The sequence below is a fragment of the Peromyscus eremicus genome, chromosome 14 (assembly GCF_949786415.1).
Source record: "Peromyscus eremicus chromosome 14, PerEre_H2_v1, whole genome shotgun sequence".
Classification (NCBI taxonomy): Eukaryota; Metazoa; Chordata; class Mammalia; order Rodentia; family Cricetidae; genus Peromyscus; species Peromyscus eremicus.
In genome coordinates this window covers 64955676-64979039 of record NC_081430.1, presented here as the reverse complement: position 1 = coordinate 64979039, position 23364 = coordinate 64955676, and the positions used below count along the sequence as shown (strand labels likewise).

The window sequence follows — 23364 nt, the reverse complement described above, 5'->3', positions numbered from 1 at the left end:
TCTCCCTGTTATTTCCTTCCTGAAGATAACCTGCTGTCAGCTCTGCCTTATTCTGACTTGTGACTATGGGAAGGGTAGTGAAAATGCCATCTGTCCTTATATGGGAGAGTATTCATTGCCTCTCTTTAATTTGCATAGGTATGCCCTCAATCTTTGACATGATTGGGGTTCTCAAAGCTCACAGAATGCGATGAAAGATCAAATTTACCAAGAGGCTAACACTTAAAAACTCACAATCTTAGATAATATGGGTGTACACCAATGGGAATGTTGGTATCTAGTCACTGTGATTATAAACTGGAACAAATATTCAAGAAAACTGTTTGATGGTTTCTTTTAAATGTGAATATGTCTATTTATTGTTACCTAGCAGTTCATCTCCTTAGCATACCCACAGGAATGCATGTGTATGTTGACTCAAAGGCAGTACATAAGAATTTTTCTGCCTATATTTCCCCAAGCTGGAAACAATTTCAACGTCTAGCAATAGAATGGCAAGTGCATTGCACTATACTCACTCATTGGAATGTTACATGGCAGAAAGCAAAGGCATTCTCTACCTTATACACAAATAAATCTCAGTAATGTGGAGCAGCAGCCAGAGTCACATGGGAGAATTCACTTTTATAGTGGTATTGTTGCTCTTTTTGAAAATGTCCATTTTGAGAAGAAGAACTCAAGTAGGCCATGAGGAATCTTTGGGTCCTTGTCTCCTATTTCTTTTCTTTTAAAAAAGAAAATAATGTTTTATAAATACTTTGAGAGCTCCATGCATCATGCATTGATCACATTAACCCCTCCCCCAGATTCTTGCTCAGATCCTTCCAGCTTCCTAACCACCCAGCTTCCCTCCCTTCCTCCCTCCCTCCCTCTTTCTTCTCATTCAGTCCAGTTTGTGTTGGTCAACTACCCCCAGGAATGAAGCTTGTCCTGGAGTATGGTTGATATACTAAGTGTCACACCATTAAAGAAAACTTTCCTTTCCCATTGGCAATCAAATGCCAATAGCTCCTCAGGAGTGAGACATCATGTCCACTTCCTTGTGTCCATCTGGGATTTTGTCTGGCCTTACTTTATGCAAGGCTTATGCACGCTGTCACAGTCCCTGTGGGTTCATGTGTGCATCTGCTCTGTTCTCTTGAAGTCATCCACCATTTCTAACTCTTAAATCTTTCTACTTCTTTTGCATAGACACCTGAGCCTTGAATGATGAGACAATATATATATTCAAGGCTCAGGAGTCTGTGTGTGTGTGTGTGTGTGTGTGTGTGTGTGTGTGTGTGTGTGTATTTGTATGTATGTATACACACATCCCATTTAGGGCTGAACAACTTATAAGTCTCTTACTCTCTGCACACTGCTGGTCTTCTATTTGGCAATGATGTTGATATCTGTAAACATTGTGTCTTCTGTGTAAAAGTTCACCCACTTGTACATGCTTTCCCCTATTTTCCTCTATATGAATTTCAGTTTTTATAAGTTTACTTGAAAAACTACAGTTTTATGTTGTGATCACCTTATGTAAATTATATAATAGGTATATGGCAAAAAGGACAGAAATCATCCTAAGATGCATTGTTCTTAGAATGTACTCCTGGATGCTGCTCTGGGTAATTGCTCTGCTTTATGTGTCTATCCAATGTGTTAAATAAAATGGTCATATTACTATATGACATGTTGTATGATGGCTACTGAAAGTTTCAGTACATGAATGGGCCATGACTAAGTCTTCTAAAATATATTTAGACTCCCAATAATATTGTATCATCACCAGTAATAAATATTATCCTAAAACAGGAATAATTATTTATTATTTTGATAGATTGGCTTAAATACTTATGCACTTGCTGTTAATAGGATAGACTCACATCTAGTCTTATTCTAGAGACTAATAGCTACAAAAGACAGGACTGCCTGCATTTAAGTTCTTACGTGGTGGTGGGTATTGTTGTCATTGTGAATGGCTTAGTAAACACGCCAGTGGGCTCCTATGTGCTTGCCAGGCCAGCTGTGGTACAGCTTTGTGTATGTTTTGTCTTAGTGAGTAGCAGCATCTTTACATACACTGAGCAAACAGAATTAGATAGAAGGAACAAAAGCCAATGGCAGAGTTTGAGAAGAGAGTTAGAGATGGCCAGCTTCATCTTCTTTCCCTTCATTTTCTAGGTAAACAGCAGACATAGGTCATGGATATATTATTGGGTTGTATCACAAATTATAAAATAAATGTAAGTTTTTACATTTAATAAGAGATTCTTTCTGTGAATGGTTCCAACAGTACAGATTCCAGTTATCAAGGACTAGCAACAACCCAGATCCCTGACAGTATGATTCATATTTGAGATGCTGTGTTGTACTGGGGGGAATGATGGAGTAAGCCTTGACAGCTAGCTCTTTGGCCCACAGAAACCACAGATGTGCAGTGTTATCAGCAATAGTCATGCCGTATCTTTCAGACGCTGTCAACAATAAGCTACTGTGCATCTGCTGCTAAGATATTGCTGTATGACCTCAGTGTTCCCAGGATATTTCACATACAACAATAAATGAAGGAGAGAGGGGGTTAGTGGAAATTTGAATGCATAGAGACTTGCAGAAAATGTGTCACCTGGGGATAATGCTAGAAGTGGATGTTGAGCTAGAAGTGGAGTTAGGGAAGACAGGGGACTGGAGGTTGACTCCTTATTCTTGGGAGCCTGCACACGTCGGCATGCATGCAGCTTTTGAAGAACAAACTTCCTGACGTGAATGACAGCAGTGGTTGGAACAGAAAGGATGGCATGGCCCAGAGTAGGTGACAGCAGCAAGGGGACAAAATCCCAAGGGAGACAAAGGAAAGCAAGAGACACCACCAAGCAAGCCCAATGCCCTGCTTTAATAAACAGTGGAAAAATAATCATAACACTGAAAGCTCAAGGAACAACATGGCGGTGGTTGACCCAAACTCAAAAGGAGTTCTTTGTGAAGACACAGAGGAGCTGCTGCTTCCATAGCATAAGCCAGGAGAGGCAAGCACTGAATGACCACAAAGTTTTCCACAAAAGAACCCACTTGTTTTGGTACATTTACTCTTTTGAACTACACTGTACCCAAAGCATTTGCTGCTTTCTCCATTTCCTTACACATTTACAACCCACAGTGAAATTTTAATGTTTTGCCAAAAACTTTTTAAAGGTCTTTTCACTGTCATAAGTTTCCATGTCACTTATTAAGATGGTTGATATACTTTCAGGTCACATGACCATTTTTATGAGCATACACTACTGTGCCAAGCTGGGATCGCCATGTGCATTAAGTGGGCACAACACTCAAGTAACATTATATACATGGGGGGAACATTATTCAGTTTTTGTTGGTAACCTTTTAGAAACCAACTTAGAGCATGATGAAGTTTCAGTTCCTTTAATAATAGTCTGAAAGTGTTATTTTAATGTATGCTTTCAGTTGTAAAATAAAACGCTTTCCCAAGTAGTTAACTAGGAAGAAGAAAATTAATTTCACTTAAAATACAAATATACTTCATCAGAAAACATTCATTTTTAAAAATCCTCTTAGAAAGTTTCTGTAAGAAACATCTGACTCTAACCACGCCAGCTACAAGTCACGGGGGACTGTAGGTTAGATTTACATTTTCTGGCCACCACCAGGATGGCTACAAGGCCAGAAGATGTTGTGAAATTATTTTCTGAGCAAAGCAATAATGTGTGAGGGCATCTGATGGCTGAGGTCTCATCTATCCTGCAGCTTTTCAACTGAATATTATCTAGGCCCATTACCCTGCAGAAGCCATTTGACATCTGTGCGCTTCCTGGCCACTTCAGTGGGGAGAGTGAATGGTTAGATGATTGCAGAGACGCTCTGTGTATAAACGTCCTTTGGGTAATGTGCAGGATGGAGGAGAGTATAATAACCCAGGTAGTGATCTGCTGCCTACCACTCTCCCTATGTCTAAAGTAAACATGAGTCTCAGAACCCCATCTGTTTCAAACTTGAAGACATCCTGATGCTATTTTCCTTAATGCTAAAACTGCGAATGCAGCAATGTGTGAAGGCTGAAGACTGAAAGATTGAATCACCCCAAAGGAAACTCTTGCTGATCCTGATGGGCTTGTCATGCAGGTAGCTTAGGCAGCTGCTATTGTTCTAGAAGCTGCCCTTACATACCAAGCCAAGCTAAAGTGCAGGTTGAGAAACACGGCAGAGATGAAGCCCATGTGCTGGGAAATGTTGCCAGCTTCCAACCACCTTCTATTGGCAACAGCCTTTGTTTTCTGTTGAGGTAAAATTCATAGCATAAAAAAAATCAGCTGTCTTAAAGAACACAGTTCAGTGTTATTTGCACATTTCTAGTGTTATTCAACTACCACACCACCTTCTATTCCCGAGACATTTTTAATCACCCCCAAATAAACCTCTGTATCCATTACCTTGCTTGCTTACATCTCTCTCGCTAGAACCACTAGGAAACACTGGTCTGCCCTCTGTATCTGTGCATTTGCCCATTCTTGGTATTTTGTGTAAATGATCATACAGTTGACGGGATTGGATGACTGGCTGTTACTGTCATTGAGCTCGGTGTTTTCAAGGTTCCTTCATATTGTCTTTTTTCCCCCCAGAGTTAGAGATCGAATCCAGGACCTTGTGTGTACTAGGCAAGTGTCCTACCACTGAGCTACATGCTAGCCTTTAGTTTTTTGAGGGGGTCTCACTCCATGTCCAGTCCAGGCCGGACTAGAACTCAGTCTTTCAACCTTCACTTCCTTAGTTCTAGGAAAAGGGCATGTGCTAGCACACACTGTCTTTGTTGTCATATAGATACACACATTTCATTCCTTCACATGGCCAAACAGCATTCCACAGTATGTGCCTTGCACAATTTGCTTATTCACCTATTTGAGTGGGTATTTGGTTGGTTATTTCTACCTTTTGGTTACTGTGAAAAATGGAGGTAACACTGCTATACAGCTGCCTGTCTGAGTGCCTGTTTTCAGGATGTATTGACGGTTTCTTGGTGACTCTATTTGGTTTGCTGAGGAAGCATGAACCTGTCCTCTACTCAGTGGCACCATGTGTCAGGGAGGGGAGTGAGCTCCCACCACTGGTGCTTCCTCTGGGCCGTCTCTGGCCATTAGTCTTCTCCAAAAGAGGTGAGTGACCTGGCTGATGTCTGGCTCTGAATCCACTTTTTGAGAAGCTGCCTTCCTCTCCATTCCTCCATGGCAGTGCTGGGTTGTTCTTAGGTGGGAGGCCTGTCATGACTTTTATTAGGAGGTTCAGTGGAGGGAGGGTATGGCCCGTTCAGGACTTATGTTTGGAGACCAGTTAGATACTTTTCTTCAGACTGACCTCTTCAGACAAGTGCTGGGATTTGTCTCTTATTTTAACGTCAATTTGTCAAATTTGAATAAGGTCTATCATATTCAATGCATCAGTTTCCTTTGGAGAATGCAGGACACAGAAATGTGGTCTTCATTAATGTGTCTTGGACCTGTGAATGCAAATTTGCCATTCAGTCTCAGCAATGTTGACTTAGAAATCTTACCTAACAAATCAAAAATAGAGAAGCATCATTCAGCCTCTTTACATACCAAGGATACATGAAACTCAAAGTATCCCACCTAAAAAAAATGATGTCATCAGACCCCAAACCATAAGATTTTGTCTAATTTGTATGTTTATTTCAGATATTTTACCATTGTTTCATACTTTAGACCAATAATATAAATTTGAATTTTAGAAATTTGATCATAGAAGTTTTAGTAAAACTTAATGTCCCCAGTTGTGGTGAACAAAGACAGGTTGGTAAGCTTTCAGGTTCTGGATAGAAAATGATCACTTTACATAGTGAACATTTACTAGGCTACATATGATGGTGGGATCAGAATGCCTGGCTGCCTCTCTGTCAGCTTCATTTCAGGTATTGGTATTTTAATAATGACCTTGATTTTGAGACCATTCTGGAAGTCTATGAAGAAAAGTTAATAACTTTATACAGCTTTATTTCTCAATTACCAGGGCACATGTGCAGTAAGAAACATTCAGCTCTTCTAATGTTTTGGTCTTAGGTAACACGCCACCTCATCAAACTCTTTGACAGCATCTCAGATCTGCAGTTTGAAGACAATCCAGAAGTTTCCATATACAAAGCAACTGGAATGTTCAGCAAAGAAAAGGAGTATGTCCCATTCCAGGCCGGGTGTGAATGCATAGGCCATGTAAGATTTGATTTTGAGGTTTTCTATGCAAAGGAGGTAATTTTTGGGCAGTTCTTGAAGGTTGAATTGAACTAGCAAGACAATTCAGGTCCTGTTAAAAATCAGGAGGCTCCAGTTTATTCTGTGCTGGAGATTACTGTTCACTGTCTCCAGGGTGCCAAGGAGCTCCTCCCCCATACCCAGTTTCTGCTCATTTAGTTTTAGCATCCAGCAGGGTGTCCACAATGTTTGGAGTTCAGCTGACAGAAGGGACTGTCACCAATTGAATGAGTAGGACTCAGGATCAGAAACACATGTAACCTGGTGATAGATCTTTGACCAGTGTACCCTGCTTATGCTGTCCCTCAGCGGCTGTGGGAAGAGAAGAGGCTTTGTGGCTGGACATTCTGATGTGAATTCTGTGAACAGCTGCTTGCTTGCATTAGTAAGTAAGGTTGGCAAAGTCAAGATCATGCTTTTTTATCCCAATTACTATGCAGTTAGCTAAGCATGGTCTCTACTCTCATGGACAAATACCTAAAAACATCCTTACCAATTATCCACAAGGAAGAGTCATTTTGCTATATGACAGCTTTAACTGCAGTCTGATAGTTTAGAAGGTGTCTTAGTTAGGGCCTCTGTTGCTGTGATAGACTATGGCCAGAAACAGCTCGGGGAGGGAAGTGTTTATTTCATCTTCCAACCCTCAGTTCACATTTCCATCATGGAAGGAAGTCAGGGGAGGATCCCAGAGGCAACCACAGAAGCAGCAGCCGTGGAGGAATACTGCTTACTGGCTAGCTCCTCATGGCTTGCTCAGAATACTTTCTTATGTAACTCAGGACCACTTGCCAAGGGTTGGTACAAACCACAGTGAACTGGGCCCTCCCACATCAATAATTAATCAAGGAAATGCCCTTGCAGGCTTACCCACAGGCCAGTCTGGTGAGAAAATTGTCAGTTGAGGTTCCATCTTTTCAAATGTCTCTAGCTTAAATCAAGGTGATAAAAGCCAACCAGGACAGGGCTTGCACTCTTTCTGATAAGGTTTGGGAAGCTTGGTCTAATCTCCAGTGTCACCTTGTGAGTGGATTTCATCATCAGAGACCCTCTCAGGACTGGACAGCCTCCTTGAAGTGTTCTCAGCAGAAATGCCGTCGAAAACTTATTTTTACCAAGGTTCTCTTTACTCCTCTCTGTTACTTTTTAATATCATACCAGAAAACTCTGCCAAATGAAGGGGAAGCAGATGGTAGGATACTCTGATTAAAATATATTTTTGATCTCTTGGGCTTTTTAGGATATTATTATAGTGATTAGAAAAAGTCACCATAAACTATCTTGACAAAAGTATGCCGCTGTCTGCTGCCTCCCCGGCAGACTGTTCATCAACTGGCATGGTGCCCAGAGGGGGATCGTCTGACTGATGGATGTGGTTGTCACTAGCAGGAACCCTTGATACTGGAAGATTTCATAGAGCTCTAATTTATTCTATAGAAACAACTTGTGCTAAAAATTTCTGAGCATATATGGCATTAATTTTCTAATTAGAAACCTTTGTTCTATATATTTTATAAAGATGTTTTTTGCTTTGTGTTTTTATGCTTTCCCTGAATTTTTATGATTGGTTCCTCCAAATTTAGTCTGTTAAATTTAATTATTTATTTATTAAAAGCCTATTATGCATCAGATTGGGCTTTCAGAGATCAGAAATGAAGAAGCCATGGCCCTTGTCTCATTGAAGAAATGGGTGCATATATATATTGTAATAACCAGATGTGGTCATTTTTATCTTTGGATGGGCAGAATGTCAAGAGGTTTCAAACAGTCAGAACTTGGCCAGGACATGAAATCGTACTATGATGTTGCTATTGTTGGCATAGTCATCTGAACATGGACTGGTATGTCAGGTTCCCCGTAGTGTTCCCTAATGGGGCTCCCAAGGACAGGCAGATCTGCTGAGAACATGCATCCCAGAGTACAAATGACTGGTCTACTGAGGGTTCTTGCTGCCTGATGGCATGAGGGGCTGTGCTTCGTGATGAAGGCAGAAATACAGAACCCACCAGCTAGACTAGGGACCACAATCTTGTGAATGTTAATAAAGCCCAGCTATGAAGCCAGGAAAACCCCTCATAGTACAAGGCAGATCATGGCCAGGACAATGTTCCCTTTACTTCTCAAGAAGAAGATAGTCAGCTCACTCGGGTGCCATTCCAGTTCTCAGAAGGTCAAAATGCTGCTGCCGTCCTCAGGGAGCCAGGGAAAGAGATCAGTTGAATCATCTCAATCATCTTCTGAGGCCCTTAGAATGTATTTATTACACCTGTTTTATTGCTAGGTTCTATTATATACAGTCTACACAGCCTCATAGTTATATGACCAACTAGAAACAGATGTACAGCTCAGTATAACAGAGTACATCTGAGCAGCAAGGAAAATTGGCTAGAATGTATTTATGGGAGCAAAATGAACTGAAAGTGAAGTTTTTAAAAAGATTAATTTTCACAAGTCAGCAGTTGTCCTATCTCTTATACCATCATGCTGTCTAATTTCTGACAAGTGTGAAGATTGGAACCAGTAGGAATATAATTAAGATATTTACTGAAAACACTTTGGCTTAAGACTAAGCACTTTGAAGATTTTTAGAGGTAAACTTTTAGGAGAATAAAATGTAATCAGAAGATACAATTCTTAAAATCACGATTCTGAAGGCTCTGGGCTCCAACTAATGCCTTAACAGGAGGTCATGATGTTTGGCTTCTCAAACACTCAGTAGAGGGGTTCTTGTCTAGAACCCCTTTATCTTCAAAGCTGAGGAATGAATGACATCATCCTCTGTTTAGGAAAGCTGTTTACCCACTTAGAGGTTAAGAAATTAGCTGTAATTTGAGGAGGAGAAAGGCTTGTGTGGAGAAAACCTTTGTCAGTCAATGGTTGAGTTTCCCTCTGAGTTCTCCGTGTGTTTCTTAGATGGGTGACAGGAAGTTCATCTGTAGTTGCTGGAAGCCTGTGCTATCACATTTCCGTTCTCTTCCAAGGTGGAAAGCTGGCTTCTGCAGCTTGAACAGACTATGAAGGAGACGGTGCGCCAGGCTATCGCTGAAGCCATCGCAGCCTATGAAGAGAAACCTAGGGAGCTGTGGATCTTGGACTTCCCAGCTCAGGTGGCTCTAACTGGCTCACAGATATGGTGGACTACAGATGTGGGAATTGCCTTCAGCCGGCTGGAGGAAGGCTATGAAACAGCCCTAAAGGATTTCCATAAGAAACAGGTACTTTTAGTGATTTCAGATTTACAGTTGATAGAGATTGAACAGCACGTGCCATTCACTTATTGCAGTGGTTCTCAACCTTCCTAAGGCTGCGACCCTTTAATACAGTTCCTCATGTTGTGGTGACCCCCAGCCATAAAGTTACTTTCTTTACTACTTCATAACTGTCATTTTTCTACTGTTATGAGTCATAATGCAGATGTCAGATATGCAGGATATCTGATAGGAGAGTCCTGTGAAGGGTCAGTCCACACCCAAAGGGGTCTCGACCCACAGGTTAAGAACTGCTGACATAGTTTTCCATTAACTTTTGGTGGAAAATGGATTCTTGATTTTCTAATCTGAGGAAAATGGGGTGTTGTTTCCAATTTAATAAATTTAAAGTTGAAAGATGCAGATTAAAGAAGTGGCAATTTCTTCCAGGGTGCTGGTTGATTTATTGATATTTGTGCTTTGATTGTAACTCTAACGTGAGGACATTTAAAAACATTGCTATCCTCTCAGTGTCCAGCTCTTGTTGGTCACTCCTGGAACTGACATCTTCCTTCAGGTCTCTGGTTCTCCCCCCTTCCAACTTGCCATTTCTTGATTCTCTGAATATTTATTTCTTAAAATAGTAAATGACATTCTGTGGATATGTGTTTATATCAGTTTTATTATTTCTAACTTGATGATTTCTTTATTGTTTGTTTATTGTTGAAGCTGAAGAGGAAAGTCCAGGAAGGGAAATAAAGCAAACAAAAAGGTCCACTTTCTTGAGAAAACACTGACAGCATTCGGCATGCAACCATCCCGTTTTCCTTCTGTCAGCTGTCTGTCTGTCTGTCTGTGTGATGTACATGTGTACGTAAATAGATACTTGTAGCTATTCACCTGGAAGCGTACTTTTTGTTGGTAGATATACAAAAAAGAAGAATATCATTGTCCACATATTTTAAACATCGCTTTGCCAAAACTTACTTCCTCCTGTAGATTTGAGTTTATTGGGGTTTGTCTTACTATGGTCCCAAATGCTTCAATTTCTATTTTAAAACTTTTACTGGTCTTAAATGATGGGAATTTATATACGTGTGGTTGAGAACTTGTTCGATACATGTGTGCACAGCCAAATCAAGCCATCTTACATGTATATTGACTGACTTCTGTGGTTGGAACATTCAGAATCTGTCTTAGCAGTTTTTGAATACATAGTATTTTGTTGGCTGTTGTCATTGTGATATGTGATAGGCTCTTAACTGTATTCCTTTTCTCCAACTGAAAGTTGGGCATCCTCTGACTGGCATCTCCCTGATTCTCCTTGCCTCTCATAGCTGCTACTTTACATATTTTAAATGAGTTTTATTTTTTATGTTTCATATGTAAATTAGCTGATGAAATATTGGTCTTTCTGTGCCTAGCTTATTTTACTTAACAAAACGTCTTCTAGATTCATCACTGCTGTTTCAAATGACAGAATTGACTTCAGAACTCCACTATACATACTTACCATAATTTCTTTACTCATTCATTCATTGATGGACATGTAAATTGATGGCATATCTAAATTGTTATGATAATATGTCAATGAACATAGATGTACAGATGTTTCTTTTAGCTCACAGACTTCATTCTTTTGTGTACATAGCCAGTGGTGGGATTTCTGGATCATATGCTAGCTCCAAGTTTTCTGAGGAACTGTTATTGGTTTTTATAATGGCTGTACTAACATGTTACCACCAAGAATGTACAAGGATTCCCTTTAAATTCTTCATTATTCTTACTTTAGTAGTTTCTTTTTCAGTGATTTTAATCTGTTTCCTCCAAATTCTCTCAGGTGTATGTGTTTGTTTGTGTGTGCAGCTACATGTGTGTGTGTGTGTGTGCACATGTGCATAGAGGCCAGAGGTTAATCCCAGGTGTCACTTTCAGGCACCATCCACCTGGATATTTTGTTGGCATTTGTTTTGTCTTTGAGGCAGTGTCTTTTCCTGACCTGCAGCCCATGCGTCAGGCTACGCCGGCTGACCAGAGAGCTCTAGGGATCCACCTGTCCCTGCCTCCTAAGTGCTGGGTTTACAAGCATGTGCCACATGCCTGGCTGTCTCATGTGGATTCTGAGGGGACAGCAAGCACTTGACCATCAGAGCTGTCAACCCCCCAAACAGCTCTTTAAAATCAGTTTTACACTGTCCAGCCTGTGGTTTCCAGCTTTTCCTATCAAGTCCTATTTCAGAGAGCGTTAATAGATTTACTTAGATCACAGGCAGCTGAAGCTGTTGAGGCCTGACTCACTGTTGGTGGTTTCATCATGGTTACTGTCAGAGCTTGGTTTGTGTGTGGGATCTCTCTACCCTGAGTTGGGAGGAGTGAGTGTGTGTGTGTGTGTGTGTGTGTGTGTGTGTGTGTGTGTGTGTGTTTTCCTACTATTTTTTTCAAGAGTTGTGGATTCTGTTTTGGCTCTGGGGTTAATAACTCAGGATAGGTTTCCTGGTTACACTGGCAGGCATGATTTGAGACCTTGATTTATTTTATAAGGCTTTTTCCCTTCCTAAAAGCCCAGGTACCTCAGGCTTTCACACAGTTCTTCAGAGCTAGGATGTGGAGGTTTTCCGGAGCCTTCTGTCGGACTGTGAAACCCTGGAGATCCTGACTGCTCAATTCACACTCCTGCCCTTGTACAGACAGTGTGGGATCCATAATCTAAATGTGATATTTCTGCTTCCGTGGGGCAACTGAACCTCATCCTGCAGATGCTGAGTCTCTACCAGATACTACCTGAGACTGCCGTGGTTGTAGGCTATTAAAATACATCCTGCTGCTTTGCCTTTGAGGCCTGGCTTTGTGTCATTAGGGTAGTATTCTCCTTTCCCTCCTTTCCTCTCCCCTCCCCTTCCCCTCCTTTCCCCTCCCCTCTCCCTCCCCTCCCCTCCCCCTCCCCTCCCCTCCCCCTCCCCTTTCCCTCCCCTCCCCTTTCCCTCCCCTCCCCTCCCCTTCCTCTCCCCTCCCCTCCCCCTCCCCTTCCCCTCCCCTTCCCCTCCCCTTCCCCTCCCCTCCCCTCCCTTTTTCTACTCTTCTTTCCTTCCTCCTCTCCCTCTCCCACCCCTTTGCTCTCATTATTAGTAAGGCAGTAATTAACCTTGCATGTTTATGCAGCACATGTTCCTTGTTTCTTCAGAATAGACTGCCAGAAGTTAACGTTCTGGTCAAACCCCTTGGAAGATGGTACAAATTTACCCCACAGTGTTGATGCCAAGAAGTGTCTTATTCCTTCCCGCAGCAGCATAGGATTGGCTGTTTCAAAAGCTTATGACTAGAGCTGCATTCCTGTAGCATTCACTTAGCCAACTAATGAATTTAGTTTTCTTTTCTTAATATTTTTGTAAGGTTTTCCATTTTTTTCAAGAGTTGTTGCATATACAGATACACACATCTATATGAGGTGTACATGAGAAGAACAGAAAGGGTGAAGATTAAAATGTTATTATTGTGTATGTATGCATGAGAGAAAGAGAGAGAGAGAGAGAGAGAGAGAGAGAGAGAGAGAGAGAGAGAGAGAGAGAGCGCGCACACATGCATATGTGCTGAGTGAGCATGTGTGAGGATCAGAGGATTTGGTTGACAATTTGGGGAGTTGGTCCTTTCCTTTCGCCTTGTTGGGACAGGATCTCTCTTGTTTCTCTTGTACTTCATATTACAGAATTTCTGGTCTGCAAGCTTCTGAGAAAGCCTCTTATCTCCACTTCCCATCTCACCATAGAAATGCTGGATACAGATGCAGACCACTACATCTGGCTTCTTTTATATGAGTTCCAAGGATTATCAGGCTTGTGCTACATTCCCTTTTACCCCAGGAGCCATTTCGCCAGCTTGTGATAAAAGCTTTTCTGAAACACTTCAGCACCCACTGGAGTGTTTGACAGAGTAGTCATGTGGATGCCTTCAAGAGCATTCAGTTCTGCAACTGGTACTAACACGGATATTGGAGAAGAAAATGCTTGCATGCTGCTGATGCTGTGGTTAGGGTCATGACAAGTGTATGCATCTCTGCTGAAACCCATTTGGTGATCTTCTTTTAAAAGTGACTGTAACTAAGACTGCAGAGATGACTCACTCAGTGAGAAAAAAAATGCTGCTTCACAAGTATGAGGGCCTGAGTTCAATACTCTGCCATATAAACGCTGAGCATGGCTGCATCTGCATTAAGCCACAGAGTTCTGGGGGCAGAGACAGGAGAATTGCTGGGGCTTGCTGGCTGCCAGCCTACCTCTAAATTCTGTGAGAGACCTTGTCTCAGGAGAATAAGGTGGAGAATATAGAGCAGGGTACTTGATGTCTTCCTCTGGTGTCCATATCTGTGCACTTGGCACACACAACCACACATGCCCACCACACACACATACACACATATATACACTGCATATCTCTGTGTGTGCGTGCATGCTGAAGTTCATTTTTAATTAAAATTACTCTTGTAATAGTGGGAGAAACTTTTTAAATGAACTTCAGAACTTTAAAAGAGCTTAGTTTTAAAACTGGAGGTCAGAGTTGGTGTTAACAGATTATCTGCCTACAAATGTTGTTTTTCCTGTTTCTGCTTGCAAATCAATGAGATAAGTGAACTCAGATAATTGTTTTAAATTCTATTTCTTTCCTGGAGACCTATCATTGTTGCATGCTCTATGGAATTAGATTAAGAGTACTCATGCACACAAGGCGCACATGCACACAGACAGACAGACAGACAGCACACACACACATGCACACACACACACACACACACACGTGCACACACACAGCCCTCTGGCTATGTACCCCTACCTTGCTTTGTCACAATTTTTGAAATAAGATAAATTGAATAGATTTAGATTTGATTCCTTAGATTTCAAAGTTCTTTGGCAAAAGTGTTGCTTTTGTTTTTTGCTTTTTTGAGGAGACTTGTGAAAGCTTCCCCTGCACTTAGTATTGAACTGTGCAGAGAAGCATTGAAAAGGGATAGGAGATTTTACATTTGAAAAAATTACCTGTGGTGTGTTTAGACTTCACCCAGAGAAGTGTGGATAAAACCATGACAATGTGAAAGTAACCTCCTTGCCATCCTTTCCCAGCACAGACGCTGAAATATTGTACAAAGAAGAAAAAGACTGTCATTGTGCTGCATAAGCCCTCCCTTTCAGTCCCTGGCTGAGAAATTATTTTAAAAAGCAAATTGCATACAAAGTTTATAGTTGCATTACTCAGCTTTTTGTTTCTGTGAGGGGCCGCTCGACCCCAGGTCTCCTCCCAGTCACTCAGGCAGAGGGTATATGGATGAGCTATGCTGCTCACATCATGATTGCCAGGAAACAGAAAAAACAGGATGCCAGGGAGGAGCCTTCAAAGGCACCGCCCTGGGAGGAGCTGCAGCCTTAAAAGATAGTGTCCCCAGTGACCTGCTTCTATCCAACAAGCTCCACCATGCAAAAACTCATTTAGGTGTCAGTTCATCCATGGATTTATCCATGATTGAGGTTTGAGCCCTCATGATCCAATCACTAGGATTTTGTTTTCTTTGTTCTTTGAGACAGGGTCTCACTATGTAACCCTGGCAGTTGCCTGGCCCAGAACTCACTACATAGACCAAGCTGGCTTTGAACTCAGAGATCCAGAGTGCCTTCGGGGTGCTCAGATTAAAAGCACCATTGCATTGAGCCAGTCACTTCTAAATAGCAGGGCCAGCTAAGGAATAATCTTCCAACGCTTCAGCCTTCTTTATATTGCAGCCTAATAGTGGTGTCCTTATTTTGTCCCATACTTTATTATTACCCACATAGGGGAGCCCATTGGTCCTGAAGCCTACCTAGATATATTGAGACATAGTGTATTTTTTTTCTCGACTGTGTAAAAGCATGAGCAGCTGCCCCTGTGCTTTGTGATCTGCAAGCACCTATAAATGAGACCACAAGAGACATCTGCTTTTGACTTCTCTCACTCAGAGCTGTGTTTGCTCCTTCCTGTCAGCAAGTTCCTCATCTCTGCATTCAGTCAACTGCATGCAGAATGTCTGTACTGGGCATGCACAGAGCTGTCTCTTCTCCTCACTGGTCTCTAAACACCGAGGTGTACCAGCCACTGGCATCGCATTTATGTTGCTTTATAAGTGATGTACAGGTGACCTAAAGGAATGGGAAGGCTATACATAGATTGTATGCAGATCCAATACCATTTACGTGAGAGGTGTGAACATGGGTGGAGTTTGATAACCAAGAGGAAGAGAGTCCTGGAACCACCCGCCTGTGGCTGCCAGAAGAGGACTGTCTGTGGGATAAATGTCATGTTGACGGAAATGCTGAACCAGATAATTTGAGAAATGCCTGGAAGTTAGCCACAGATGAAGCTGAAATGATTGATAGCTGAGATCAAAGAGTCATTTCACATATGTAGGCAAGAGGAAGCTGTCGTCAGACAGACAGTAGTGTGCCTATTTTAACCCAGAGAGAGCTCAAATTCAGATTCAACAAGTATGAAAACCACAGGAGTTCTGTGGGATGATGAGGACAGAAGAGCTGTAGCCCCTCCCCATTCCCTGTGCATTCCAGGAAATTACAGTGTGTGTGTGTGTGTGTGTGTGTGTGTGTGTGTGTGTGTGATGGTGGGGGGGAGCACAGATTGTCCCAGGGCAAAACCCCAAGAAATACCTATAAGTCAGTGAGCCGTGAAATCAAGGAATTTTGCCATGGCTATGTCTTAAGAGCAAGGACCAGACAACTTTTACTGAACTGAAAGAACAAATTATAAGTATTTTGCTCTCACACAGCTGCAAGGCTCTGATGTATATCTTATTCCCATCTCTGGTGGGAAAGGATCCACTGGCAACATTGTAAATGAGTGAACATGACAAGTATTTATAAGAACAGATGGCAGGCGATATCTGGTTCATGGCCTGTAGTTGCCACTGAGGCTCTAAATCCCATAGTAATTGAAGACCCCACAGAGAAAGATACAAGTGGAAAAAGGAACTTATTTATATGTAGCGCTTACTCTAATTTCATCCATTAACACAGTAGCTGGTTTGTGGACAGACCAACACAACAAATTTTGAATTCAGAGGAAAAGGAAAAAAAAACATTACAACATATGAATAAGGAAGGAAATGGCCCTATGAGTTCATCCCAAAGAACGCACAATTACTAGGATGTGTAATGTTAGGGGATTAGCCATAAAGATGTAGAATTTTCTACACCTTTTATGATGTTGAAAAAAACTTGATGCAAAAACCAGACAATAATGAAATACGCAATATACAATAATGAAATAATCCTGTGGGTAAATGACATGAACTAGCAGAAGTTCTTGTTGGGGTTTCTACCTAATGCTGATGGACCACCCTGATGCATCTCACATTTCTACAGGTCTCATGGGCAGAACTGGTTGCCTTTTGTTCTTAGTGTGTTTATATAGTGAACATAGATGAAGATGACTTGACTCTACAACAAAGGGCAAGTTGACTTATTTTCTGCTGTAATAACAAAATCTCTTCCTGGGGCAAAGGTCAGTCAAGTTTATTTTGTTTTAGGAAAGATCCTGGACCCCCTGAAGTCAGAGCTGTTCTCTCCCAGCCTGGCACTTGTATGTGCTATGTGAACCAGCCCTATCATGAGTACACAATACAGGAGCCCTAAGATTTCCTGTGCTGTTTCTTTGGGGAATGAATGGTGTTCTGTCTCCAACCCAGGAGTCCGTCCTCTGCCAGTGTTGAACTGTGGCAGGCTAACAAGTCAGCTTCTAAGTAAGGTAAATCTCAGACCATCTGTGTTCCTTGATGCTTTTGAGATCCATCCATGTTGTTGTTTGTATTTGCTTAGCTTTTGTTTTGAGTCCTTAGTAGTATTTCATCATATCAATATACCGTAAGTTCTTTATCCATTCTATTAACTGATACTTGTATTTCTCTTTTATTATTATTATTAATTTTTTCAATTTACTTTACATACCAACTACAGTTTCCCCTCCCTCCTCTCCTCCTGATCCCTCCCCACACCTCCTTTCTACACCCCTCCCCGCCCCATCCACTCCTCAGAAAGGGTACTCCCATGGGAGTCAACAACGCATGGCATATCAAGTTGGAACCGAACCAAGCTCCTCCCCTCTGCATCAAGGCTGAAGGAGCCATCCCACCATAGGGACTGGGTTCCAAAAAGCCAGCTCATGCACCAGGGACAGATCCTGGTCCCACTGCTATGGGCCCCACACATAGACCAAGCTATACAACTGTTACCCACATACAGAGGGCCTAGGTCGGTCCCAGGTCGGTCCCGTGTAGGTTCCCTAGCTGTCGGTCTAGAGTCCGTGAGCTTCCAGGAGCTCTGATCAGCTGTCTCTATGGGTTTCCCTGTCATGATCTTGACCCCCTCCCCTGCTTATATAATCCCTCCTTGTTCTCTTCAACTGGACTCTCTTCAACTCAGCCCAGTGCTTGGCTATGGATCTCTGCATCTGTGTCCATCAGTTACTGGATAAGGTTTTTGATGGCAATTAGGGTCATCATCAATCTGATTACAGGAGAAAGCTAGTTCAGGAACCCTCTCCATTATCGCCACGAGTCTTAGCTGGGGTCATCCTTGTGGATTCCTGGGAGTTTCCCTGGCACCAGGTTTCTCCCTAACCCCACAATGGCCCGTCTATCAATGTATCTCTTTTGTTGCTTTCCCTCTGTCTGCACTCTCAGTTGTGGTGGTGCACACTGCTAGGATTTGCTGAAGGAGGCAGAGGCCGGAGGATCATGAGTTCAAGGCCAGCCTGGGTATTGTGTTTCTACTGTGAAGCTTCATATTGCTTTTACATTCTTGAAAAAAAAAAAAACTTTTCTTGGAAATATATTTTTATTTCTTCTGGGTAAATCCATGAAAGCAAAATTGCTTGGTAATAAAGCTGTATATTTAGACATCAAAGATACTGAGAAGGTTCTTCGTGGTTGTACCGCCTTCAGTGATGCACAAGGATTCTAGATGCTTCCTCTACTTGCCCCATTTTCATGTTGTCATTTCTCTGTAATTACAGCCATTCCAGGGGCCATCAATCAATATCAGCATATCTTGAACTTGAAGGTCTCTAATATCTGAAGACATTGAACAATGGCTTCATATTAATTACTACTCTGTCTTATGGTGTTACTCATTTTTTTTAACATTTGAGTGGCTTTCCCTTTTTCTATTAATTCCAAGAGTTCTTACTTATTTGGGATTTAAATCCTTTGTCAGAAAAATGAATAGATCACTCATTTTCTTCTGCTACCCAGCTAATTACTAGTCCCATAGTTTGCATGTTTTAATGGGAGTTGTTGTGAATAGAAACTTAAATTTTTTTTATGTAATATACCACATTTTCCTCTCATGGCTAGTACCTTTTGTGTCATAGATAAATTCTTGCCCACCTAAAAGTCATCAGTGTATCTGCTTCTCTCAAGACGTGCGATGGTTCTTGGGGTCTCCATTAGAACAATGGCCCACTCATCTTTCCTTGTCTCTACTGAGTTGACTTCCTACCTTGATCCAAAGAAAGTCAGTTTGTTCTCTCTCTCTCTCTCTCTCTCTCTCTCTCTCTCTCTCTCTCTCTCTCTCTCTCTCCCTCTCCCTCTCCCTCTCCCTCTCCCTCTCTCCCACCCATGTGTGTGAGTGATTTCCATACTTTTTACTTCATCTATTTTTTTGTCTCTATGACAAACCCACAGTCTTAATTACTCTAAGATTATAGTAAACCTTGAAGTCAAATTTCTCATGTCTCTTCTGTTTCTCCTCTCACAATTATTTGGACTATTCTAGAATTTTTAGATATGAATTATTATTACCATGGTGTTTATTTTTAGAAGAATATTTTAACCTAATTAAATTTTGATTAGACTGACCATAACTGTAAATACAAAGCTTAGGAGAATAGTTATAATCACCTAAGAACATGGCACCTCCTGCAGGTTTTCCTCTTTAATTCCTCTGCAAGTCTTTTGTAGCTTTTGACATAGGTGTTTTATACATTTCTCACTAGATTTATTTTATTTATGATATTTTGATTCTACTTTACATACTAATTTAATTTTTAAACTTTAAACTTCTAGTATTTATGGCTAATCATGGAAATATATTGAATGAAAAAATATTTACCTTGCATCTTAGGAGTTTGCAAAACTTGTTTTCTGTGTTTAATAATTTGTGTCTTTTGAAGTACAGATTTTCCAGGGTTTACTGTGTATATGAAGATGTCAACTGTAAGCAATGCCAGTTTTACATCTTATCTTCTGTTCTTTTATTTGTTCTTTATTTCCTTTTCTTGAGCTATTGCATTGGTGAGGACCACTAGTACAGGATCAGAGTAATGAGACTCCCTTGACTTATGAACAATCTAGGGAAGAACAATTTAATGTCACTATTAAGTCTGAACTAATTTTGTTTTTGAAGATGTCCTTTGTTGTATGAATTTTCCTAGAGAGATGTAAACACATGCTTATTCACCTCAGGTAGGACACTGATGACAGGTCAAAGAAACAATTCCAGCCAAGTCTAGTTTTGTGAACCAATGTTTGTTGGGCTTACCAGGTCCGTGGGAGAGGGGTTACTTTTAAGAGCATGGGTGATTCTCAAGCAGCTGCCCTACCTCAGGGTGGGTGGCATCTCTCAAATCTGCATTCCTGGAGTTCCTGTTCATCTTTCAGGCAACTCCACCAAAGAGCCCCCCCCCAATAATTATTAATTACTTGTATAACCTAGAGGGAGAATACGGGTTTTCTAGCTTCCTGAGATCAATGAATCTTGTATTTTGTTAGCTTATTATTGAATCTTTGGAGTGTCTGTTTTTCTGTCAAGAAAAAGTGCTTCAATTCAGAGGAGCCACAACATCCCTACCAAGGGAGAAATCCTTTCACCAGGCAGAGGAAATGTTTTCCATGGTCACCTTTCTGGTCTCCCGAGATGACCATTTGATTTATTGGCTCTGTTGTAGTGATGAGTTTTATTTCTTTATTTTGTATTAAAGTTTTAGCGTGGGCCTCATATGTGCTAAGCATGCCTTCCGCAGTGAGCAACACCCACAGTCCTGTGAAAAATTTTGAATGTTAAGCCAACTTTGCATTCCTATATTATTAACTTTAGTTGGTTGTACTGTACTATCCTTATTTTGAAAAGTTGTTTCTATTTGTTAACATTTCATTAATGAATTTTGCCTTTATCGCCATCATTTGTCAGTGTTTCTTATTTAAATGTTTTATTTTTGAAAATTTTACATATGTATACAATGAAATATGATATCTATCCCTCCCATTGCCCTCCAACTTCTCCTGTATTTCCCCAATATGTCCCCTCTGAAACTTCATTTTTGTGTTTTGTGATAACCCACTGCCCATATGTGCATGAGGGTGGAACCATCCACTGTAGCATGGAACATTTACCAGTGGCCATATCCTCCAAAAAGAATGATACCTTCCTTCCATCTCCAGCAGACAGCCACGCCAATAGTTCCTCAGTACGGGATGGGCTCCAGAGATCAACTTCCATCTGTGCCAGACACTGACAGGATTGATCCTATGTGAGTCACAGCAGCTGTGAGCTCAATACTGCAATAGCAATGCCATGTCTAGAAGATGCCTCTCATAGCACCCTTCCCCGTCTTCTAGCTCTTAAATCTGTGTCTGTGTCTTCTGCAGTGTTCCCTGAGCCTTGGTGTGGTGGTGGTGGTGGTGGTAGAGGTGGAGGTGGAGGTGGAGGAGGAGGAGGAGGAGGAGGAGGAGGAGGAGGAGGAGGAGGAGGAGTTTGATATAAATTTCCTATTTAGGACTGAACACTCAGTCTCTTATTCCCAGCACTTGACCAATCGTGCATCACTCCATTGACTGTTGCCCATTGGGGAAAAAAAAACAAAAAACAAAAAACAAAAAACCTTCAACCAAGATTGAAAGCAGCATAGATCTATGGGTATAAATATGAATATTTTGAAGGAATTTGACATTGTGACTGACCATTTAACAATATAACAACATCTTGGTTGGTAAGTTGATATTGAAGCATGTAGAGTCTGTCTTTTCTCCCACAGAAGGCTGCATGACATTTTTTGGCACCATGAAAGCTAGCTAGGGAAGCTCAGTTTGAGGCTGACTTTTCTATATCCTGCAGTTAAAATGTGAAGTGTCTTCTACAAAGATCTAATTGTGTAGTCATGGGCAAAGGCAAGTGTGTGTTGTTTTAGAGACCTCTGGGGCCTCCTTTAATAGTAACTCATAGTGAGGCATCCCATACCTTGTACTTTGAATTTCATCTAATAACCCAAGACTTCTGGGAGTATCAGTGTCCACTCATGCATGGTAATTCTGTTCAAAGCTTTCTGTGGCAGTTTGAATGTATTTGGCCCCCATAATCTCATAGGGAGTGGGCATTATTAGGAGGTGTGGCTTTATTGGAATAGATATGACCTTGTTGGAGGAAGTGTGTCATTGTGGGGGTGGGCTTTAAGCTTTCCTATGCTCAAGGTACTGCCCAATGTCTCAGTTGACTTCCTGTTGTCTGCAAGATGTAGGACTCTCAGCTATTCCCCTAGCACCATGCTGCCATGCTCCCTATCATTATAATAGACTGAACCTCTGAAACTGTAATGGAGCTCCCTCAATTAAATGTTTTCCTTAGAAGAGTTGTCATGGTCATGGTGTCTGTTGACAGCAATAGAAACCCTAACTAAGACAGAAATTGGTACCAGGAGTAGGGTGTTGCTGTGATAGGCCTGACCATGCTTTTGTTTGGAGGAATTTGGACTTTGGTACTTTGGGTTTGGAAAACAGTGGAATGCTTTAACTACTGCCATACTAATAGGATCATGGAAGACAGGGGTGCTAAGAGTTCCTTGAAATGTCGGGAGCTCACTCAAGAGGTTTCAGAGGAGAAGAATTTTAGTATGTTGCCTAGAGATCATTCCTGTGATATTTTCAGGAAGAAAGTGACTGCTGGCTGGGGGGCGGGGTGCACTCCTAGAGACAGGAGGATCTCTGTGAGTTCAAGGCCAGCCTGGTCTGCAGAGCAAGTTCCAGGACAGGCTCCAAAGCTACACAGAGAAACCCTGTCTTGAAAAAAAGAAAGAAAGAAAAAGAAAGTGGCTGCCTTTTGCCCTTGTCCAAGGAGTCTGCCTGAGGCTAAAATGAACAGTTTTGCATTAATTCTGTCAGCAGACGAAATCTCAACAGTATAGTATAGACTCTGTCATGTGGTAATGAAGATTTATAATGAAAAGGAGCAAGCTGAGCAGGGTAAATTTCAAAATGTAAATTTTAAGGAGAAAAAAACCACCAAGAATTGGAATGGAGCTAAGTCTTGTGTTCAAGGAGATAAATGGATTAAGAAATTGAGTAAAGGTAGTGGTGACCTCAGGGCAAGAACTGACCCAGCTAAACTTCCAACTTGTGAAAAGGAATTAAAGAAAAGCTTAGAACAGAGTATGGTGATGCATGCCTTTAATCCAGCACTCAGGGTTAAGGGAGGCAGAGGCAGGCAGATCTCTGAGTTTGAGGCCAGCCTGGTCTATAGAGAAAGATCAGGCTGTGAAAGACAGAAAGCTGGTGAAGATGTAACTGAATGAGGGGGCCATGTTCCAGATCTAGCAAGCAGCAGAACTTGGCATCTTTGGCCATGTGGTTCTGGGTTTAGAGTTAAGGATAGAAGAAACAGGTTATGGAATTTGCCTCTAAGGAAAGCTATTGAGGCCAGGCATGTGTCAGGGATGTCCCTGAATGGAGGCCTAGAGAGACCATTGCATGAAGCTGTGAAGTTGAAGGCTGGATTGCCTTGGAGAACCCAAGGTGTTAGAGATGCCAGAGCTGGAGGATACCTGCAGAGGAGAGATGCTAACAGGGAGTAGAACTAGTCCAAGAAAAAGAAGTGTGCTGCAGTCAACAAAGCTGAAAGGATTTG

General features: G+C 41.6%; 1 protein-coding gene across 1 annotated transcript in view; it reads left to right on the top strand.

The window, feature by feature from the left end:
• Positions 1–23364, top strand: part of Dnah11 (dynein axonemal heavy chain 11) — a 319597-nt gene that overhangs the window by 86898 nt on the left and 209335 nt on the right. Inside the window, 2 exon segments of the mRNA XM_059279404.1 lie at positions 6066–6215; positions 9236–9469. Of these exon segments, the coding sequence (XP_059135387.1) occupies positions 6066–6215; positions 9236–9469 (384 nt within the window).